This window comes from Aptenodytes patagonicus, chromosome 7, assembly GCF_965638725.1.
Source record: "Aptenodytes patagonicus chromosome 7, bAptPat1.pri.cur, whole genome shotgun sequence".
NCBI lineage: Eukaryota > Metazoa > Chordata > Aves > Sphenisciformes > Spheniscidae > Aptenodytes > Aptenodytes patagonicus.
In genome coordinates this window covers 46,666,780-46,687,061 of record NC_134955.1, presented here as the reverse complement: position 1 = coordinate 46,687,061, position 20,282 = coordinate 46,666,780, and the positions used below count along the sequence as shown (strand labels likewise).

Genomic DNA, 20,282 nt, shown 5'->3' with positions numbered 1-20,282 from the left:
GCGGTAGCGGCGGCGCTGAGTCGGCGCCGGGGCGGCAGGAGCGGCGATGCGGCTGCTCGGCGCCTTCCTGCGGCTGCTGGTGGCCGGGGCGCTGGGGGCGCCGCCCGCCCCGGTGAGAGCCGGGGAGCGGGAGCGGGGTCGGAGCGGGGGCAGCCCGGCCCCGGCGGTGCCGCTGTCCGGGGTGGCGGTGGCCGCCGGGGCAGCTCCTCCCGGCGCTGGGTGGGGTGTCGGCGGCGGGTCCCCCCGTGCCGCCCCCGCCAGCGCCCGCCTTTCCCTCCCTGCAGGCCCCGGAGGCGCGGGGGACCGTCAGCGCGGAGTCGCCCGGTGAGTTGGTAGCGGGCAGCCGCCGGTGCCCCGGCTGGGAGGGGGCGGCAGCCCGGGGAGGGCTGCGCGCAGGGCCGGGGAGGGGCTCGGTACCCCCCGGGGCCGTTATTCCCCCGGAGCGCCGCGGGGACGCCCAGGGCGGCAGCGGGGAGCTTTGCCGGGGCTCGGAAGCAGCCTGTTCCCCCCAGCCCGCCCCGGGCGCTTGCGGCACCGGGCACCGCCGCGGGCCGGAGCGGAGCGCAGCCCTACCCCGGGCTTGCCACTCCTCCGGTGCCGGGGTGCGGGGTCCCGGGCAGGAACACTCTGCTTCGGCTCCCCTCTGCTGTCCCCGCTGGGAAACCCGAGGGGACGGTTGTCTGCTGTGCTGCGGGGCTGGGCTTCTGTGCCCGCCAAGGGAGGGTAGGGGAGATGAGGGACCCCCGGCGTGGTGGGGTGTGGGGGAGAAGCGGGGTGCCTGAGAAGGAGGAGGCAGAGCTGGTGGAGAAAGAGCCCATCAGGGTGGATGTATTGGCTGTGTGAGCCCCCTCACCAGTGCGGTGATGGGCTTACTGGGGGCCCAAGGGGGTCCTCTACATCCCTGTGCCCCCGTGATGGATGCGGGACCCCACTGCGGCTGCTGCACCTGCCCCAGCAGTGGGTCAGCTGGGCTCAGGCTCTCCGGGGCGCCTCCTTATAGCCCCCTACCCTGGTCTCTTGCAGTCCTGACCTTTCGGGAGATCTGGAATCGTAGTTTCTGCCGGCCTCTGGAGCAGCTGGTGGATGTCATTACCGAGTTCCCCAATGAGGTGGAGTACATTTTCAGACCCTCCTGCGTCTCCCTGCAGCGCTGCGGAGGCTGCTGTGGGGATGAGGGTCTCCGCTGCGTCCCCGTGGAGACGAGCACGGTCACCATGCAGGTAAGCACTGCTGCTGCAGGGCCGTGGCTGTGCCAGGGAGGTGGTGGGCTCCTCGCCAAATGCCGGGAGGGTGAACTTGTAGCTTCACATCCTCCAGACATTGTAGCAGCATGGATAACAGGGGAGGGGGCTTACTCACAACTGCTGAAATGCATGCCAAACCAGGAGGGTCCCTCTGCCTGCTCTTTGGGCTTGTCTCTGAGGCCAGGTGATGCCCCTGGTGGTACTGGCCTTGCTCCCTGCTTCCCTTGCCCTCTCCTCTCTGTGTGGTCCATCTTGCTGACTGCCGTCGCCTTTCCAGACCTTCCCTGTCCTGTGGTTGCGCTGGGGGTGTCCCAGTTGCCCATGACTCTGCCTGCTGGGGCAAAGCAGGCGCTACCCCTGAACCACAGGGAGAAGTGAGGCTCTCGTGTGTTAGGAGATGCCCGCAGTGGTGCTGACAGTGAATGTGTGCTGGGGGCATGGCAAATGTGAAGGGCTGCACCAGCTGTGTTTCCAGTCCCCACTGTGGGAGCTGTGCGAAGTAGGGTGGGAGATCCCAGTCTGCGAACAAGCTGCCAGTCGGCTCTTCCCCGTGCGCCAGGCAGCCATTGTCCTCATGCTGCAGCCCTTGCGCTGCGCTGCTGGAGATCAATCCACTGCTGCTGCAGGGAGCAGGGAAAAGCTCTGCTTTGCCGTGGGTGACGGACTAGAGAGTGCCTGCAATAAATCACCAGTGATTTTGGTCCCTCAGGGGTTGAAAGCATATTGGAAGGTAGGGTGGGAGTCTCCAAAAAATCTTGACTGAGGTGGAGCAAGTGCCTGGCATGAACAGGAGGCAAATTCCCAAGCACAGGTCTCCCTCCACGGGAGGGATCCCGCTGCTGTGCGCAGGGTGGCAATGCCAGGCACTTCTGCGGGGGCTAGTGTGGATCACATCAATGATGAACATACCCTGTGAAGCCCCTGGTTGTCCAACCCAAACTCCGGGCTGGGCTGTGGACTGACACATGACAGGGCAAATCCTGCACCCCTGGGCTTGGGAGGCACAGTGGTACTGACTCTAGGCTCGGTGCTGTGGGAAAGGGGGCCAGGAGGAGGCAGCAGCAACAGGAATGGTCTGGAAAACATGACTAGGGGGATATTTCCATCAGAGAAGGGAGATGTGCAAAGTGTTCAAATATGTGAAAGCTCTCCACAAACGCAGAGATAGAAAAATCTCCTCTAAGGCTGGGAAATCCCAAGACCAAGGGACTTAAATTACAGCCCTGAAGACACAGGGCAGCACTAGCAGAGCCTCCCAAGCTGCCGGGGCGGCCGGGCCTGGCTGGTGCTGCCTGCGTGCGGAGGTGGAGTCTCTGCTGCCAGAGGTCCCGAGGAACAGGTTAGACACGCGTCTGCCCGAGAGGCTGGGGTGGTGAGGCAGTGCCTCAGGAGCCCTTCCAGCCCCCTCCTGCCGCCAGCTGGGAAGTAACCTTTGCTCCTCTTTCAGCTCCTGAAGATAAAGCCAAATGGGGAGGCACCCTATGTGGAGATGGCGTTCACCGAGCACAAGCAGTGCGAGTGCAGGTAGGGACCCCCGAGCTCGTTTTGCACCCTTGTGCCCCTCCAGCAAGAGTGATCCTGCCAGCTCACCCTGCATGTGGGACAAGGATGCCCTGGGGCACCCCAGCCATGCTGGGACAACCCCACTGCGCTGGGGTTTGCCAGTGCTTGTGGCCCTTGCTCAGCTGCAGGCTGTACCGTGCCTCTGCAGCCTGCTCCCTGCAGCCAAGGGGGTGCTTAGTATTGCGCGGCCAGGTCAGGCACCATGCACTGTCTGCAGGGCTAGAGCTGCTGCAGCACCCCGGCTCTGTGAGCAGGGATGTCTGTGCCCCCCATCCCTGCAGCTGCCTTGGCATGCCTGGCGTGTGCTCCTCTGGCTGGAGGAGCTGCCTGTGGGTAACGGAGCAAGGCTGGTGGCTCTGAGGCAGGTGTTTGGTGTGGGGCAGCACGCCCAAGGTGGTGGCTCAACAAGGGAGCTCCATGGCTTGGCATACCTGAGCGTGACTGTGGCACAAAGAGAAAGCTGAAGGGCTGGGCCTTGGGCCTCCATTTAAGGGAGGCGCCCCATCCAGGGCTGGGGAGCAGGGGTTTACATCCAAGCTGACAAATGAAAGCTTAAAATGTGCAGCGCCAACCTGGCGTGGATACACAGTGCTGGCCTGGGATGGATGCGCAGCACCAACCTACCACAGACTCCTAGCATGTAGTTAACCCCTTGGGGTGCTCACTGTGTCCCAGAAGTGGTGAGAGCTTGTGCAGGATGGGCCTCTGCCTGGGGGCTGCAGTGCTGTGGGAGCAGGGAGTGGCTCTGGTGCTGCCCGCAGCCGGTCCCCACTGCAGAGCCTCTCCAGCACTGCCTGCATGGGGGTCCTGGCGTTCACTCTCCATCATGACCCCAGTATTGCGAAAACTGGGGACTGAGTGTCTTGCTGGGCAGCTGTTAGACATGATCCTTGCCTGGAAAAAGAGCCTGAGGATCCCCGGGTTGGTATTCCCCTGCAGTTGTAAGAGCGGCTGTGCTGGAGCAGACCCAAGGCCCATCCAGCTCCGTACCATCTCTGGAGCATCTGTTGGTGGATGCAGAAGAGGGAGTGGGAAGAAGCACGTGTGTTACTTCCCCCTCCCCTCCGCTTCCAGCTATTTTCCGTGCAGGGAATTTCCTGAGCCTGTTGTAGTTTTCCTACCTAGGGTAACTCCCAGGGGATCTCCTACAAGTACTTGTGCAGGCTGTCTTTGAATCTGTGTAAACTTCTTGCTTCTGCAGCACCTTTCAGCTTCTCCCTAAGCCGCCTTCTACACCTTTACATTGCTCCCCTTTGAAGTTCAGCATAGGTGTGGTGGATAGCCTGGCCTTGGGCCCTACAGGGGACGCTTAAGCCGAGTATGTCGTGGCTGTTGTCTGAGAATCACTGCTGAGACTTTGCAGCAAATCCCAAGTGTTACTCAGGACGTTGCATCTTGTTTAACCAGCTGAGCTATGAAAGCTGTCACTGAGAGCAGCTGAAATTGAACTTGTGCTTCCCGGCCTCATGGGCAAAATGTCACATCCCCAGGGGAGTCACCAAAGCTGACCATACCCTGCCCCTTTGCTGTCTCTGCCTTCTCTCTGCCTACTGCAATCAGGTCCTGGCTGAGGAGTTGATAACTTGGAGGGAAGTCATAGTGCATCTGTTTTAAGCATGAATGATAACAGGTAGATTGTGCTGCACACTGGGGCATCTCAATAAACCACTTCCAGCAGCAAAACAGACAGCATTGCCCAAGTAAGCACTTCACTTTGTCCTTTTCCCACCCCGCAGGCCCCGGCAGGACCTGATGAGGTTGGGAAGGTAAGCGACATCAGGGACGGCATTACCGGCTGGGGTTGTGGGTCTCATCTCCCACACATCAGCCTCTCTTGTGGTACGTTCCTTTCGAAGGAGGAGGTCCAAGGGCCGAGGTAAGAGAAGACAAGACAAGAAGAGACGTAAAGACTGTGAACTGTAAGTGAGCAGGGGCAGGTGTGGGTGGTATTTTCTGGGTTCATTTCTTTGGGATGAGCAGCTTCTTTAAGCCTTTAGGTCTTTACTGATGCTGTGAGCAGTGAGGGGTTTGTGCAGAGCAGACACAGGAGAAAGCAGGATGGAGGGGACAGTGGGCGGCTGTGGGGAAACGGGCCTTTTATTGAAGGCTCAATAGGTGCTCGGTAGTCTCCAGGCTCAGCTGCTCAAAGCTGGCCAGTCCCACCCAGGGTGGAGATGGATGGGCTGGGTGACTTGATGGTGTGTAGCTCTATCACCATCACAGACCACGCTGGGTTTCCTGGATCCATGAATTTCCAGTTTCAGCCTGATCTTGCTGCTAGCTGTGTCCTTCCTGCAGTCCTTGGCTAGTCATTGTTTGGGTTACTCTACCCTTTCCCTCACGTTTAGCTGACTGTCTCGAATCGCTTGCTGTAACAGCACAGGCTGGACTCTTACTGCAGACACTCTTGGGGTATGGAGCCTATGGCTGGCACTTTCCCATTATATTTCCCCGTTTTGTCTGAAGCTTGCTGCTTGGGGCTCAGCCAGCACCTACAGCCCCATTGCACTCACTCCTCCCTGTGAAGAGGCTGCCTGTGGTCCCTACCCCACAGTTTGGTGCCGGAGAGGCTGGGCACAGGGAGGGGTGACCCGGGGCAGAGAGGGTGAGCCTGGAGGTCCTGGTGTCGTGTGTCCCACCCCCCCCCCCGCCTCCCTCCTGGCAGCACTCAGCTCGTGCCGTACTCTCCTTGCAGATGTGGCACACCACGCAGGTAGCCTCCACTCTGCCCCCGGCTTCGCTCCTGCCGCCTGGGTTTGAGCCAGCTGTGTTTCCCCTCCCAGTGTGGGGGACTTGCAGAGCCGTGCCTCTCCAAGCAGCAGCAGGGAGCAGGACTCCGGCAGGAAAGAGCTGACTGGACTCTTGCTTGGCCCTTGTGGGAACACAGCCTGGAACCGAGGACTCCCTTGCCCTGTCTGCACTGTCGGCAGCATGACCAGGCCTGGGGCTGAAGATGAGGAGCTCAAGCAGTGCATTGGTGTTTGAGGGCATCCTGGAGGCAATGAGGAGTGGAGCTGGTGGGCGTGCTGCTGGAGCTGGCTGGGGACAGCGTGATGGTGGGGAGTGAGCGGAGACGGCTCGGAGGGCTGCAGCTGCAAAACTGCTCTGTCCTGCCAGCACCCTACAGCTGGGGAGGAAGGAAACCTGGGGCAGTCAAGGCTGCAGGGCTGTGTCCGTCCCAGCCTTGGCATGAAGCAGCCCGGGAGGGTGCCAGGGAGCTTGCTTGTGAAGCCCTCCTGGTGGAGAAGGGGAGGGAATTGGGGTTGCCAGGGCTCCTCATGTACTCGCAGCCACATCCCAGCCTTGCCCTGCTTAATAAAACCTGGTGGTCAGATGCAGGAGTTGGCAGTGCGAGCACTCCTGTCTGCTTTCCAGCAGCTGCAGGCAGGGCTTTTCCCCATGGGCACCCACCCAGCCTGGAGGAGGGCAGTCCCGTGGTGGCCCAGGGCTTGTCCCCAGCACCAACTCCTGCAGTATGCAAGGGGCTGCCCTTGGTGTGATGCTGTTTCCTGCTTTCCCCACTCAGCCAGGTCTGTGCCCAGCTCCAGGGGGCAGCCCCAGCCCTTGTTTTTGTGTGCCTTAAGCAGTGCCCTTGGGGCTCTTCCTCTCCCCTTTTCCGCCCCCACTGCAGGAGGGCTGGGGCTGGCTGCCAAATGTGTCCCACACTGCTCTGCGCAAGCTGTACCCTGGAGCAGTGCACATAGCTGGAAACCCTAAGGACGAGTTGGGCACCAGCATGCTCATTGGGCACCAGCATGCTCATTGGGCACCCCTGGCATGGGGTTAAAACAAAATCAAGGGCTATTCTTGAAAGCTTCAAGCAAAAGGCTGGAGAGCAAGATGTGCAAAGGCTTCAGCATTACCATCAAATGAGGTGACCTGTGGTTTATCCTGCACTGAGGAACAAGAGTGGAGCCTAAAATGTAGTAGGTGTTGGGGTCCAAGGCAGCTGCTCCCCACATCTGACATGGCAGCCCATAGCCAGGGCACGCTCCCTCAGGGCTGTAATGCTGGTGCTGCCTGGGGCTGGCACAAGGACATGGGGACAGGGTGGGTCCTATGGCAGTGGTACCCTGGCAGGGAAAGCCGGTGGTGGGTGTTGAGGTGATGTGAACCTCCACGCTGCCGCCATGCAGCAGGGCATGGCGAGTTGCACCCATGCAGCTGGGCATATCCTCCAGGAGCTTGCTGGATCCCATTTGGACCCCATTTCCACTTCTGGCACCCACAGTGTCCTGGGGCACAGCCTACATGGGCTCTGCCTCAGCAACGGCCCATGAAGCTTCTCCTTGGCTGCCTCATGGATGCGGGGGACTTACTGCTTCCCTTCTCATGCTGCTCAGGGTCTGCGTGGGCCACGTGGCACCCTAGCTCCGGTGGCCTGTCCTGGTCCATGTGGGTTCTCCCCATCCCCATGTGCTGTTTCAGCCTGGCTGGTTGCGCTTTGAGTCTAAGGAGAACTGTGTGCAGCACTCGAGGGATGTACGTGATGGTTTCTGTATTGTTTTTAACAGTAAAAGTTTCACCATAGTATTATTAAACCTTTAAAAAAGAAGTTACATAAACCCAAGTATGTTAATTAATAAAAATAAGTTTGTCAAGAGTGATTAGGGTTAAAAAAAATTCAAACTCCCACCCAGCGGCTTTTCCTAACAGTTCCTGGTGTCTGGCATCACCTCTTTGGTTGCTGCTCAGCACTGAGTTTTCAGGCAGCTCTGCCCAGAGCCGGTGGGGCCGGGCACCTGCCTCGCATGGCCACCCGGTGTTGCTTCTCCCCCTGCATCGCCCAAGCCCCCTGGGTGCTGTGTGCAGCCTCATCCCCTGCTTCTCCCGTGGCATGGGGTGTTGGGGTGGACGGCAAGGACATGCGTGCCTGGGAGGAATGTGGCTGTCCCACTGTGGCAGCGACAGGAGGATCAGCTGGGGCAGGGCAGGAGTAGGGGAAGGCACCACCAGCATGGGAAGTTTGGGAGCTGCTACTCCAGGTGTCGGGGCTCTGTCCAGCTCCAGGGGGTGTTTCACTGAGGCTTCACCGGCGAGGGGAACCTGATGAGCCCTAGCAGCTCCCTGACGCTCCTGGGGCTGCTGCAAGCATCACACGCCCAGGGGAGGACGGGCTCCCTTCCCTGCCCCTGCATGTCCCTGCCAGAGGGGAGGGTCCTGGGACCCCTGGGACCCTCCTCATCCCAGGGTGGCAGGGACTGCCAGCAGGATATCGCACCCAATGGTGACATGAAGAGTCAGGGTGGGGGCCTGCTGCCCCGAGGGGGAGAGCGGGGCTCCTGGCCTCGGGCCTTGCGGCCACCACCCATGCTCCCTCCCAAGGGGACCAGCCGCCGTCTGCTTGTCCCCCCTCTGTGTTGCTCTCAGTTGTGCCTTTTTTGGAGGCTTACACCAGTAGCTCCTGTCAGCCCTCCCTGGCCACAGTGGACGTGTTCCCTGAGCACCCTGACAAGGTCAGCTACATCTATAGACCCCCATGTCCCCTAAGCACTGCAGAGCGGGCCTGTAGGAGGGGTCTGGTTCCCTTGTAAAGGGACCAGGACAGACCCCAGCCCCAAAGCCAGCAGGGAGCAGAACAACCCCATGCTGGTCCTCCATGGACAGGCAGCAAACATGCCCCAGCCCCAGTGCTTCCAAATCCCCCATCCTTCTGCTGCCTGCGTACCCCTTGCAGGCGGGCAGCTGTCTCACGGGAACAGCATGTCACTGGGTTATCAGCGTTCCTGGGCTCCCTGTGTCTCCCAGCCTTACAGAGCAAAGGTTTGTTTAATAAGGCTTTAGGAGCCAGAGCTGCAGCAAGATGGTTTAAAAGGAGAGTTATAGGGGAAACAAAACATAAACTGGGCTCCAGGCTGCCCTAGGAACAAAACATCACATATTTTTGGGTAAGTACCTGAAAAGGCGATGTGGAGATCAGCCCAGAGATGTAGCATCACAGCTGATGAAGCCCTGATGTTAAAGCTTTGCTGGTAACCTCCGGCCTCCCCGATCCTGGGATGCCAGCGGAGCGCTGCCTCCCAGCAGCTTCTCCCTGCACATGCTGGTCTCCCACGTGTCTCTGTGCAAATAAAGATGTGCTGAGGTCCTAACCTCTCACTTGTGACTTACAAGATTTTGCATCCTCACAAAGTTGGGCATAATCTTTCTGCTTGTTGCAGCCAGCAATGTTTGCAGTCTCAGAGTGTTTTAAGCTTTTGCCAGCTCTCATGCGTCTATTTTAGGCTGTGAGAAAAAGGGCAGCTCTCACTCCCCTCCCTGTTATTTGTCAGTGCTGGTCTTGCTTTGGAAGTTCCCACTTCCTGACAAGGGCCAGAAGCTCTTCGGCAGGTTAATCTAAAACTAATCCCGCCAAATTTAACATCCTCCAGACAGCACTGACATGGGAAACTGGAAGCCCACAGGTAAGGGCCGCTGTGCCTCAGGGCTGGTACATATCATCTCCCCTTGCAAGGCTCTTCCTCGCAGGCCAGTCCTTGGGGCACTTCTCCTTGCTGATGCCTTCAATTCACTCTCTTCTGCACTGCCCCTTGTCCCCTGAGCCTTGCTGGTCCCGCAGGGTGACTGCTCAGGGCTGAGTGACCCCAGCATTGCCCAAACTTGGCCCCACTCAGCTCTGCAAAGCTCCGCTGTGGGCTCCCAAAAGGAGGTCAAACCACCATCTTCCATCACCTCCCTTCCTGTCCGGAGGGGACACAGCTTTAACTGTGTGAAGCAATAAAATGCTTTAAATACAGTCCTGATGTGAGTTTGGGTAACAGCTGGTTTATCTCTGTGAGGGCTAAAGAAGGTGTTTGGCAATGAACTCACCGGAGTTTTGTTCCTCCTGGTGACTCCTCTTCTCACATCTCTATTGGCATCACCCTGATATCCAAACCCTCTACAGATACCTTACACTGGGCTTTGTAGTTCACTTGTGCTCTCTGTCCTCTCCAGGCTCACACAGATCTGTTGGTCAGGCAGGTGAGTCGTGCTGGCAGAGTCCCTGCTCTCATCCTAGGCCCTGCTTCAGTTTTTGCCTGCTCAGACTTTTCTTTTGAAGGAGGAGCCCCTGGGCTCTGGTGGGAATTAAAGGGCCCTAGAGACTGTGGGTGGTAAACAGGCTGGGCAGAAAAAATTGGTTTCTGTTAGGTAGAGATTGGTGGGAAACAGGAACCTGGAAGTGTTTTGAGAAGAAACCGAAGAACCAAGCACACGGATCGTGTTTGGGCAGCGGGTTGTCTTACAAAGCATACCCCTTTGCATCCTACCAGACCTGCTCTCTGAGGCACACAGTATTAGCCTTTCACACTTCCAAGCAAATGGTCTTTGTAAGAAAGAGAGCGTTTGGTTGTTGAATGCTGAGCTGAGCCGCGGGCACGGGCTTTACTTTTCCTGTTCTGTTGTTAACAGACTGGGCTGTGCAAAAGAGCTGCCTGGGTGAGCTGAGCCAGGGGAGATCCCCCACCATCAGTGTGCGCGGGGTACGAAGTAACGGGTCAGCCACAAATGGGTGCCCCCTTGGGCATCCTGGCCTGGCTCTGGAGCCTTCACTCTGCTCCGGGCTCAGTTGCCATCTGGTCGCTCCCTGGGACAGGCCCCATAGCTCCCTGGGACTGGCCCCACAGCAAGTACCAGCTCCAGCAGGGGCTGAACGCAGGGACCGTCCAGGCTGGCATGGCTGCGATGGCACGGCATGGAGCCACCTCCCGCTGAAGTGAAACTGCCTTTTTAGAAACATTTCCTGTTGGAATGGGACTTGCCCATAGATTAGCAAGGGATGGATGAAGATCCTTCTTCCCAACCGATCTTAGGGTATCACTGGGGTTTCATTCCAGCTTTCCTCCCTTTGCAGGTCCCCTGCCACCCCTCCCTAAAGGCGGTTATTTGGACCTGGACCGACCATCCCACAGACGCAGCAAACCAGTTGGCCTGAGCTGTAACTGGTTGAGCACTCCTGATTCAGCAAATCTCCTTCGCTAATAACTGCGGTGATCTAGCGGGCCCTGCTGATCTGGCCTTCCAAGAAAAAGCCAGGCCAGAAGGCCAGGAACGCGTGCTTCTGGGTTAAGCCAAAGACCGGTATTTTCCACGTACAAAGCATTTATTAACCACCAGCTGGTATCTCGACTACCCTGTCATTTTGCTGCACCTTAATGCATTTGCGCTGCCGTTCCCTGCTCTATATATTTGAAATAAGTTTGTAAAACCAAATGAGTCTGCAAGAGTTGGTAAAAGGGCCAGCCGAGAGCCCAGGGTTGGGGGGCAACGACACCCGCCTGCAAGATGTAAATCAGAAAGAATCATCAGTGCCCTGGGACGGGGCCACGCAGAAGAGGCAGGTCACCCAGCGGCGTCCCTGCTGCCTTAAATAGGTCAGCAGGGAGCTGCTGGAACGGGTGCACCCTTCGAGAGGTAGGTAGAGGCAAAGGCTATTTAAAACACGGCTAATTACGTGTTACGGGAGGAATGAAATACGGTAGCAAAGGCAGTAGTACTTAATGAACGGGAGCTTTATTAATTAAGGACAACCGATGGTGACTAACGATGGTAATAAAGCAAGAAGAGCAATGGCGCTCACCGCACGTTAACAGAGCGGTGAAGAACCCGCCTCGGGGCGGGGGCGGCGGCGGGACCCCGGCCGGGACCCCCCCCCCCCCGGCCCGGACCCCCCCCGGCGCGGCCCCCGGTGGGGGGGGACGGCCGATGATCTCATCCGCAGCCAATCAGCGCCGCCCCGGCAGCCCCGCCGCCCCGGGGGCGCGCGGGCCCGGCCCCGCCCCGCCGCGTCTGGCGGCGCCGGAGGATGCTGCCGGCAGCGCCCGGCCAGGTGCGTGCCCGCGGGGGCCCGGCGGGGGACGGGGCGGGGAGCGGGGCCGGGGGGCGATGCCGGTCAACGGCGCCGGTCACCGGCCGGCGAAAGGGCCGGGGCGTGCGGCGCGCTTCACCCGCGCGTCCCCGCTCCCTGTCTCCCGGCGGCGCAGGGCGGCGGTGCGGGGCCATGAGCCGGCCGGAGGCCGAGCCCTGCTCCCGGGCGCTGGCGCAGGCCCGCGTCTACCTGGGGCAGCTGCGGAGCCGCGTCTCCCCGGCGGGCCCCGAGGGCGGCGGGCGGCGGGACTACCTGGTGGAGGCGGCGCGGCAGCTGCGGCTGGCGCTGGAGCGGGACGTCAGCGAGGACTACGAGGAGGCCTTCAACCACTACCAGAACGGCGTGGACGTGCTGCTCCGCGGCGTGCAGGGTGCGCGGGGCCGCCTCGGCGGGCGGGGGGGCCGGGGCATCCCTCCGGGGAGCACGGCCAGGGGGCCGGGGCATCCCTCCGGGGAAACCGGACCGGGGCATCCCTCCGGGGAAACCAGCGAGGGGGCTGGGGCATCCCTCCGGGGAGCATGGCCAGGGGACCGGGGCATCCCTCCGGGGAAACCGGACCAGGGCATCCCTCCGGGGAAACCAGCGAGGGGGCCGGGGCATCCCTCCGGGGAGCATGGCCAGGGGACCGGGGCATCCCTCCGGGGAAACCGGACCAGGGCATCCCTCCGGGGAAACCAGCGAGGGGGCCGGGGCATCCCTCTGGGGAGCACGGCCAGGGGACCGGGGCATCCCTCCGGGGAAACCAGCAAGGGGACTGGGGCATCCCTCCGGGGAGCACAGCAGGCCCCTCACGCCCGCCCTCTGCGCCGCCCGCAGTTGACCCCAACAAGGAGCGTCGGGAGGCTGTGAAACGGAAGATCACACAGTACCTGAGGCGTGCGGAGGAGATCTTCAACTGCCACCTCCAGCGGGCTGCAGGGGGTGGCAACCCCACTGCCACGGTGAGGGACTGGCGTGGGACGGCACGGGTGGGATGGCAGTGGACCCGTGGCACTAGGAAACCTGGGACACACACGCATAAAGCAGCCCCGCTGAGACTGCTCGACCGCCTCTGCCAGATGGTGGTAAGGTGGCGTAGAGAAAATGGCAGACACATCAGCTGCAGAGTGTCCCGGCATGCCGGTGGCTGCGAGGGAGCTGGCAGCCCTTCGCCCTGCCTGGAGCAAAGAGCTGAGGTGGGCCCAGCTTGCCTGGGGCGCTCCCAGGACCCCTCCCCCGAGGTGTGTATGTTTTAGTTTGCGGCCATCGTAGCAAAAATGGCCATTTTTGGTGGGACTGAAGCCGCTAGTGGGAACCACCTTGTCAGATGTTAAAAATGTCGTCTTCCCTGTCATTGTTCCCATCTGGATGGAAACCAAAGACGATGGCTGCTTGCTGCATTGTGGGAAGGAGGTGGTTAATGAAGGGAGAGGGGAGTGAGGCAGGGCAGGGTCGGGGCCTGGTGAAAAGGACGAGAGGAGAACGACAACTACCTTCTGTACAGATCCCCTTAGTGTTGAGGCAGTCCAGGTTCAGGTGTAAATTTTGGAGTGATTTTACATCTGCAGGTGCAGACTTTCCCTGAAAACTTCAGAAATCCAGGAGCTGGCCAAGAAAACGGTCCAGCTGATGTTAGGAATCAACCATGGCAGTTGGAGAGTTGTCTCTGGATGTTAACCAGCCTGGCAGTATTGCTGCCTGCTCTGGAAAATACGGGGACTTCTCCCACCCGCTCTCATGGACAGTAGCATCTGCAGGTCCCTCATCCTCTTCTTCACCGCCTTGCAGGGTTACAGCAGCCTGCGCTTCCGGCCGATCAGGACGCTGAGCTCAGCAGTGGAGAATCTGAGACGGTGTAAGGTTGTGGGAGTGATCAATAAGGTAATGGCTCGACCTGGAACTGGGGAGGTGAGGCTGGGGCTGGACCAAGGGGAGTGTAACCTGGAGGGTCCTGGCAGCTGGGATGGGGGTGCTGGCCCCTAGCGCGCCCACCAAGGAACGTGAGGGTTACCATCCACACCATTCCCACCAAGGAAAATTCGCAGGCGAGGATGCAAGACCCTTTAGGGGTTAGCTGGGAAATCTGTTAATGTCCCCATTCCTTTTGCTTACAAGATCTCCCAAGATATTTACAAGGAGGTTGATGCATCCGGTTCTTTCCCATGCACGGAATCGTGCTTGATGCCTGGGTACCATGATGGTGGACTCCTATGGATAATCGAGACCAGCAGAAGATAAGCTATATGGATGAATCAACTAATTAGTAGTTGATCATGATCAACTACTACAACAGTAGTAGTTCATGATCTTGGAGTGAAGATGGCTTACCGTCTCCATACACACACTGGCATGTTGCTCTCCTCTGCCATTCACACATCTCAGTTTGTCAGGACTGATGTGGTCCTCCTGCCATGCCGAGGCCCAGGTGGGCAGCCCAGTGCACCCCACAGAGCCTAGAAGGAGCAATGCGAAACCCTTCGTTGTGAAGGAAGCAAAAATGGTGTGGGAGTCACCTCTTTCTTTAATTAACTCTCTACTCCCTGGCTCCGTGGCTATCTCATTGCTAATAACCTGTGTTTTGTCTTTCAAGGATAGGGGTTTGAGCACCACCAAGCTCCTCTAGTTGGGTGGGAGTTTGTTGTTCCAGAGTTGAGTCCTTGGGTCATTCCTGTAGGTTGTGTGTTGAGGCGGGAGCACTCGCCACTTCTGACCGGTACTGTATATACTGCTCCCAGGTGCAGATTGTCCAGGATCCGGCCACTGGTGGGACCTTTATACTTAAGGTGGGTATTTTCAGTTTCATCTGCCTGCTTCTTCCTGTCATGCCAGAGCCTCCTTGTCCAAGCAGATGGCTGGGGCAGGTGACAGGACCAAAAAATAGTAGATCACAGAAGTGTTACAGGAACTTCATTGACCATAAAGCTTCTTTTGGCTGCCTCAGCCATCTTCTGTGATCAGAAGGGAAGTGGTTCTCCTCGGTCATCCATTACTCTGCCTTGTAATGCTGCAAGCCAAGCCTTACGCCCATGTTAATCTGGGTCAACCCCTGAAACAGGTGGTGGGTGAGATGTGGTCAGTACAAGTCCTAGGGCATTTTCCAGTGCCGTTGGAACTAAAAGTAAAGGGCTCTCATAATTGGACAAGGAGGCTCTGGCATGACAGGGCGAAGCATCGGTTCCAGACGGGAGAGGAGAGAGGGCTGGGATGACGGGTTCCCATCTGAAGGAAGTAGGGGCAGTTGCGGGGAAAGGCTACTGCTCTGGACCAGCAGTGTCCTCTGGGTCCCGCAGTGCAGGTGGGGAGCGCTCTGCCTTGGCAGAGCTTTGCAGAGCCCTGCCTTGTCACAGCTGGGTGCTGGGGGCTGACAGGGAGCTCCATTGCAGGTGACACAGGGGGGCAGCCATGGGGCTTAGCAAATGGCATGCTACCTTTCTGGCTGGCCTCCTGCCCTGCCAGGTGCTAGGTTGCAGGGAGTCCAAGCCTCTACTGTGCTGTAATGTCCATCTACCTGTACCTCCTCAGAGCCTCCCCAAATCCCTTGTTGAGACCCGTGAGCGACAGACCATCATCCCTCATGGGGTCCCCTTCATGGTCAAGCTGCTGTGCTACTATGTGAGTGAGGACTCCATCTTCCTCCACCTGGAGCACGTGCAGGGTGAGTAGGGACAGCATTGCCTCTCATCTGTGGAGCATCCTGCTCTTATCCCCAGCCTCCCTTTCTTTAAAGTCTCAAATATGTTTCTTCTGCTGGTTTGGGACTGTTTTTTATAGTGACAGCACAAGCTGTCTTCTTCATAGAAGGGTGATGGGTACCAGGGCTTGGAGACTTTGTGGAAGGAGCTGCTCAGCTGTATTGGGGATTCTGGAGATTTGGTAAGAGCTGACTGGGGAGGCCTGTGGAAAAAGAGGTTGTGTGTGCAGGGGTGTTATATGGAAACTAGCCTTAGGGACCACTGAGTCCCATGGGAGGGAATGATCATGCCTTGAGGTAAAGAGATTGATGTGGTCCAGCGTCTTGGAAAGAAAAACCTTTTCATTTTACTGGCATTGTTTGTTCATGACAAGAAAATGATGGAGAAGGATAACCAAGTGAAGTAGTTCACCTGGATGTTGTAGAACAAAACAATCTTTTGATAAAACCTTTATAAAACATTTTTTGGTTACAAAAGAAGAGGCCACACTGGATTTTGAGATCAGACCAAAGAGAGGAGTTGGGGAATTGGGGCATAAAGGGCAGGGAGCACATTGGGGTTTGGGTACAACAAGGAGGCAAGCTTGGGGCTTGTCCCAGATCCTGGTGAAGAAGTGTGACAAGGCGGAGGCTTGTCCCAAGGAGCTTCTTTATTCTCTGCTGGTTGCATGGATGTATAGGGAGCAGCAGCTGGAGTCCAGCAATGTCAAATGAAGGCTGGCGTGTGTTGGAGAACAGCCTCAGCTCCTCATGCGTTGCTGTAGAATTTGCAGAAAGCAGCCAGCAGCTGAATGTGGTGAGGCTGGGAAGGCCCAGCAGTGTGCTGTGGGCGCCAGGGCTCACTGCTGTGGCTCATTGCTGACCCACGGGCTCTGTGCCATGCTGTGGGAGCTCTCTAGCATCACCATCACGTGGGGAGGAAAGGCTTTCAGGGGAAAGTGGGGATGGTGGTGGGATCGGGGGCATGTGTGAAGATGTGGCTGGCCTGTGACATGGAAGTGGCAGAGCTGGGATCAAGGAGACTGTGCAGAAAGGGGAGCAGGGCTGCTAAAGGAGAGGGGAATGAGCCTTTGGTGTGCCAGGTCCCGGGGGAGGTGTGGCATTGAGCATGGTGTGCTTGTAGGGCTGGGGAGTATTCTGCATGGACTTGAGCTTCGCTGGGGAGATTAACGATGCTCGGTCATGTCCCCAGCGTGCGGGCCTTGCCCTTTGCCTGAATGGGCCGTGTCCGCAGCGGGGCAACCAGGGATGCTTTCTGTCTCATCACTTGTTCTTCTCTCCGCTTTCCAGGGGAGACGCTGTGGTCTCACCTCCGCTCCAAGTACTGTGTCCAGCAGGGCTCTGCCAATTCAAACACCGTTCAAGCCCCGAGGGACGGTGGCAGAGAGGACGGTGTGGGAAGCTCCCAGGGCAGCAACCAAGTCTCCATCTTCTCTGCTTGGACAGGCAGTGGCCTCCCAGGCTCTGCGACCCACCGAGTATTGGAAAACACTGATGCCTTGCCCCCTCGGGAGCAGTCCCCCGACCCCATGGACCCCAGCTCAGGGAACCACTGCCGGCTTCGCCTGGTTCCTGGCGGTGGCACAAGGGCTGCATCTGGAGGGCAGGATCTACGCTTGACCCAGGCTATGTCTGGCATTGTGGACCATGTTCCAGCAGCGTCAGCCAAAGGCTCCAGCCACCTTACCAACCAGGGCCTGGTCATCTACCCCTGGGATGCTCTAACCAGCGGCACGGGCTGCGTATTGGAGAGAGCAGCCTCCCAACAAGACCCCGGGTCATGTGCTGACGAAAGGATTCCCCAGACACCTGGCCCCGTACCGAAGACTGTGAGAGGGGGCCACCCAGGGGCAGGGGAGCCGCCATCTCAGCAAGTGTCTGAGGTCCCCTGGGCTTGGCCTCTCCTGACCTCCTTGGGTCAGAGGCAGCTTCGTGCGGGAGTTGCCCCGTCCAGCTCTGGCAAGCTCTGTGGGCCTGACCCAGTGGTGTGGGAGCCCTCGCAGGGAGCAAGCCTGACCTGTGGCCAGCTCAGAGAGCAGCTGCTCTCAGGACGGTGCCGGTCTCTGGCTTCCCGTGGGCATGGTCGGAGAGCATGGGCTGTAGAGGAGGAGCAGGTACAGCTGTGGGCAGCGGAAATCCTCCTGGCCTTAGAGGGACTTCACCAACAGGGTGTATTGTGCCGGGACCTCAACCCCAGGAACCTGCTGCTTGATGCAGCTGGTAGGTAGTGCCCCAGGCTGCTGCCCCGAGGAAAAGGAGGTTGGCCTCTCGGCTGGGAGACTGCCGTTTGCCCCATTTCCAGGGACATGGACTTTCTTGAGTTTGCTTTGGGGGGAGGGTGGGAGTCTGGGGAGGTTTGGATGTTTCTGAACCTGGAAGTGCAGTCTCAGTTGGGATTTCCAAGCAGTTATTAAAAGAGATGGCTTTGCAGTGGGAGAGTCAGGGGCCGCAGCCACAGGAATGCATTGCCCCTGCTCCCACATGGGGGCTGGCTGCCTGGGAAATCCCAGCACGGGGAAGCTGAGACCAGCTGAACTGTGCCTGAGGTTAGTGGGATTGCAGCTTTCCCCTGCTTGTAGTTACTGCTCACTGGGGTATTCTGGAGCCTGCCCAGCCCTTCAAGCCATGGGTACCACTGTCAGTGCAAGCCGAGCGCACATCCCTGCTCAGCTAGCAACAGCTGGGGCAAACTGGAGAGCTACAAATTGCTTAGGAAAATAAAAATGCAGACAGCTTTGCAAGGGGAAAGCTAACCTTCCTCCCTTTGGCACTGCTTCTTTCCTCACTACAGCCTGCCCTGAGGTCCGCGAGCTTGGAGCCCACCTAACCAGTCTCACCAGCTGCACGGGCCTGCTGGGCATCTGGGGCAAGCACTGGGAGGCCAGGGAATGCGCAGTGCCTCTGGGTTCAGGGCATGGCAGGGACCCAGTGTCCTGGCTGTTCCCAGTTGTGCGGCTATGGCTTGGCTTTGTGCTCTGACCAGAGTCCCTAGCTTTGGCTTAACCTCCCTGCTTTTGGCTCTGGTGCTGCTCTGCAGGTCACGTCCGTCTCACCTTCTTTGGCCAGTGGACAGAGGTGGAGCCCCAGTGCTGCAGCCAGGCGCGGGAAGAGCTGTACAGTGCCCCAGGTAAGGGACGCGTCCCCTGCCTTCTCCTGCCCTTGGCCTAGTGCTGCCAACTGGGCAAGAGGGGGGGCTTCTGCAGGCAGCAAGATGTGCCTGGCACGGCACAGCCCCTGGCGCTCCCTGCCTCCAGCTCTAATGCCTCTCTGGCTTTTTCTGCAGAAGTGGGGGGGATCATGGAGCCCACCGAAGCAGCTGACTGCTGGAGCTTTGGCTCTCTCTTGTATGAGTTGCTGACAGGAGTGGTAAGAGGCAGAGGAGCTGTGCAAGGAGGGGGGAGGAGAAGGTGGCACTGTAGCACAAGAGCTCCCTGCCATGCAGGGCTGGGAGGGTGCCTTGCCCTGCTGGCACCTCAGCATCATGCCAGGTTATTTCTGGCATGTGATTCCTAGTGCCCGTGCATTGTCTCTGGGTGTTCAGGGCCCCGGGTTTTAAATCCTGCTGTGCAGAGCTGGGGTTGTGTGGCAATGAAGGCTCAGCAGGGTGCTCCTACCCTCCTCAGTGCCTCCACTCACCATGACCTTCTGCCTCCTGCAGCCACTGTCCCAAAACCACCCTTCAGGGATTCAACCTCACACCCAGTTGCATCTGCCAGAGGGGCTCAGCCTGGCTGCTACATCGCTGCTCACCGAGGTGAGGGGCTTGGGTGGATGGGAGGGAGGGTGGGGCTAGAGGGTCCAGCCTGGGTAGCTTTTCCAGTATCCCCATCTCATCCTGCTGTCCCATCCCCTTTCTCTGCAGCTCCTACAGTACAACCCAAAGCGGCGTTTGGGCTCTGGAGGAGGCGGCATGGCGAAGCTGAAGTCCCACTCCTTCTTCAGCACCATCCCATGGAACAAGCTGGTGGGCTAGGCAGGCTGTCCTTCCTGCGGGGAGCTGGGCACAGAGCCACTGTCCTGGCACTTGTGACCACAGGTGACACTGGCAGCTCTGCCTGCTGGGGGAGGTTTGCCTGCAAGGGCTGCCCCAGGGTGGGGTATACAAGAGGTTTTTTTTCAGGCTTACATGTTCTTCTGTCTCTGTTGGTGTCTCTGAGAGAGGAGCCTGAGGTCTGAGCCAGGCTGTCTTCTCCTCTGGGTCCTCCCTGGTGAGAAAGGGAGCCCAGGTGCCCACCCCTGGGGAGAGGCCATGCTCCCCTTCTGGGGCATCCCTTGCTCAGCTTAGCACTGCACCCTAGGACTCCCTCCTTATGGTTTTTATCTTTGCTGCTACCACGGTGACCCCCCTGCCCTGTTATTTTTTGTGGCTTCCAAGTGCATCTCCTCCGGGCCCTGCTGGCTGGTGCCCGAGCCTGGGGTCTGTGCCCATCCCCAGCCATGTGTGTGTGTGCGTGTAATGCCTGCTGTAGGGGTGAGACGGGAGGAAGCCCTCTGCTCTTCTCCCCTGGCCCTCTGAAAAGAATAAAGCACTCGTTACTGCTTGCAGAAGTGTCCTTTTGTTTCTGAGCTGGACCAGGGAGGCTTGGCCTGAGCAAGGGAGGGCCCCAAATCTGTCTCAAACCTGCATGGGAGCCCTGGGTTGGTGTTGCCTACTGGCTGTCAGCACCCTGCAGCCAAAACCCAGAAGGTGCCTGGCCTTCGCCCATTGTGCCCCTGCCTGCCTCGTGGCCTCTTGGGTCCACACAGCCATGCGGCTGCAGCTCAGAGTTGGGAAAATGCACAGAGTGCCTGTGTTTTCTTCCAGCTTTGACTGCTGTCGTCGTTACCCATTCTGGCTCCAGCCTCCCATGCCTGGGTGCTCCTTTCTGCTGGCAGGACAGCATTGCTGTGCTTTGAGCACGGTCATTCCTGGCAGAACAAACAGCGAGGGTTTAAAGGGATGAACTCTGAGAACCAG

The 20,282-nt window shown here is 58.9% G+C and overlaps 2 protein-coding genes across 4 annotated transcripts; both read left to right on the top strand.

Annotated features, from left to right (window-relative positions):
- On the top strand, window positions 1-10,992 carry PGF (placental growth factor). Of its 2 annotated transcripts, none has more exons than XM_076345118.1 (7): window positions 1-112; window positions 285-324; window positions 1,024-1,220; window positions 2,692-2,768; window positions 4,544-4,573; window positions 4,664-4,726; window positions 10,642-10,992. In XM_076345118.1, the coding sequence occupies exons 1-7, from the start codon at window positions 47-49 to the stop codon at window positions 10,661-10,663; spliced, it is 495 nt and encodes a 164-aa protein (XP_076201233.1). In that variant the 5' UTR covers window positions 1-46; the 3' UTR covers window positions 10,664-10,992. The 2 variants fall into 2 exon arrangements, with proteins under 2 accessions (XP_076201233.1, XP_076201232.1); XM_076345117.1 differs by lacking the exon at window positions 10,642-10,992 and adding an exon at window positions 5,503-7,414.
- Window positions 10,993-11,598: 606 nt separating this feature from the next.
- Window positions 11,599-19,867, top strand: RPS6KL1 (ribosomal protein S6 kinase like 1). Of its 2 annotated transcripts, XM_076345114.1 has the most exons (11): window positions 11,599-11,616; window positions 11,771-12,025; window positions 12,472-12,596; window positions 13,423-13,515; window positions 14,370-14,417; window positions 15,157-15,289; window positions 16,616-17,545; window positions 18,363-18,452; window positions 18,609-18,691; window positions 18,984-19,079; window positions 19,188-19,867. In XM_076345114.1, the coding sequence occupies exons 2-11, from the start codon at window positions 11,788-11,790 to the stop codon at window positions 19,296-19,298; spliced, it is 1,947 nt and encodes a 648-aa protein (XP_076201229.1). In that variant the 5' UTR covers window positions 11,599-11,616; window positions 11,771-11,787; the 3' UTR covers window positions 19,299-19,867. The 2 variants fall into 2 exon arrangements, with proteins under 2 accessions (XP_076201229.1, XP_076201230.1); XM_076345115.1 differs by lacking the exon at window positions 19,188-19,867 and having other exon boundaries at window positions 16,616-17,439; window positions 18,984-19,052.
- The last annotated feature ends 415 nt before the right edge of the window (window positions 19,868-20,282 follow it).

What these genes read in the sequence shown, in the direction of transcription:
- RPS6KL1 (XM_076345114.1), top strand. Translation starts at nt 11,788, where the DNA reads ATGAGCCGGCCGGAGGCCGAGCCCTGCTCCCGGGCGCTGGCGCAGGCC. An exon ending in GTGGCAACCCCACTGCCACG is followed by an intron (nt 12,597 to 13,422) that starts GTGAGGGACTGG and finishes ACCGCCTTGCAG; the next exon opens with GGTTACAGCAGCCTGCGCTT. An exon ending in ATGAGTTGCTGACAGGAGTG is followed by an intron (nt 18,692 to 18,983) that starts GTAAGAGGCAGA and finishes TGCCTCCTGCAG; the next exon opens with CCACTGTCCCAAAACCACCC.
- PGF (XM_076345118.1), top strand. Translation starts at nt 47, where the DNA reads ATGCGGCTGCTCGGCGCCTTCCTGCGGCTGCTGGTGGCCGGGGCGCTG. An exon ending in CGTCAGCGCGGAGTCGCCCG is followed by an intron (nt 325 to 1,023) that starts GTGAGTTGGTAG and finishes GGTCTCTTGCAG; the next exon opens with TCCTGACCTTTCGGGAGATC. An exon ending in CACAAGCAGTGCGAGTGCAG is followed by an intron (nt 2,769 to 4,543) that starts GTAGGGACCCCC and finishes CCCACCCCGCAG; the next exon opens with GCCCCGGCAGGACCTGATGA.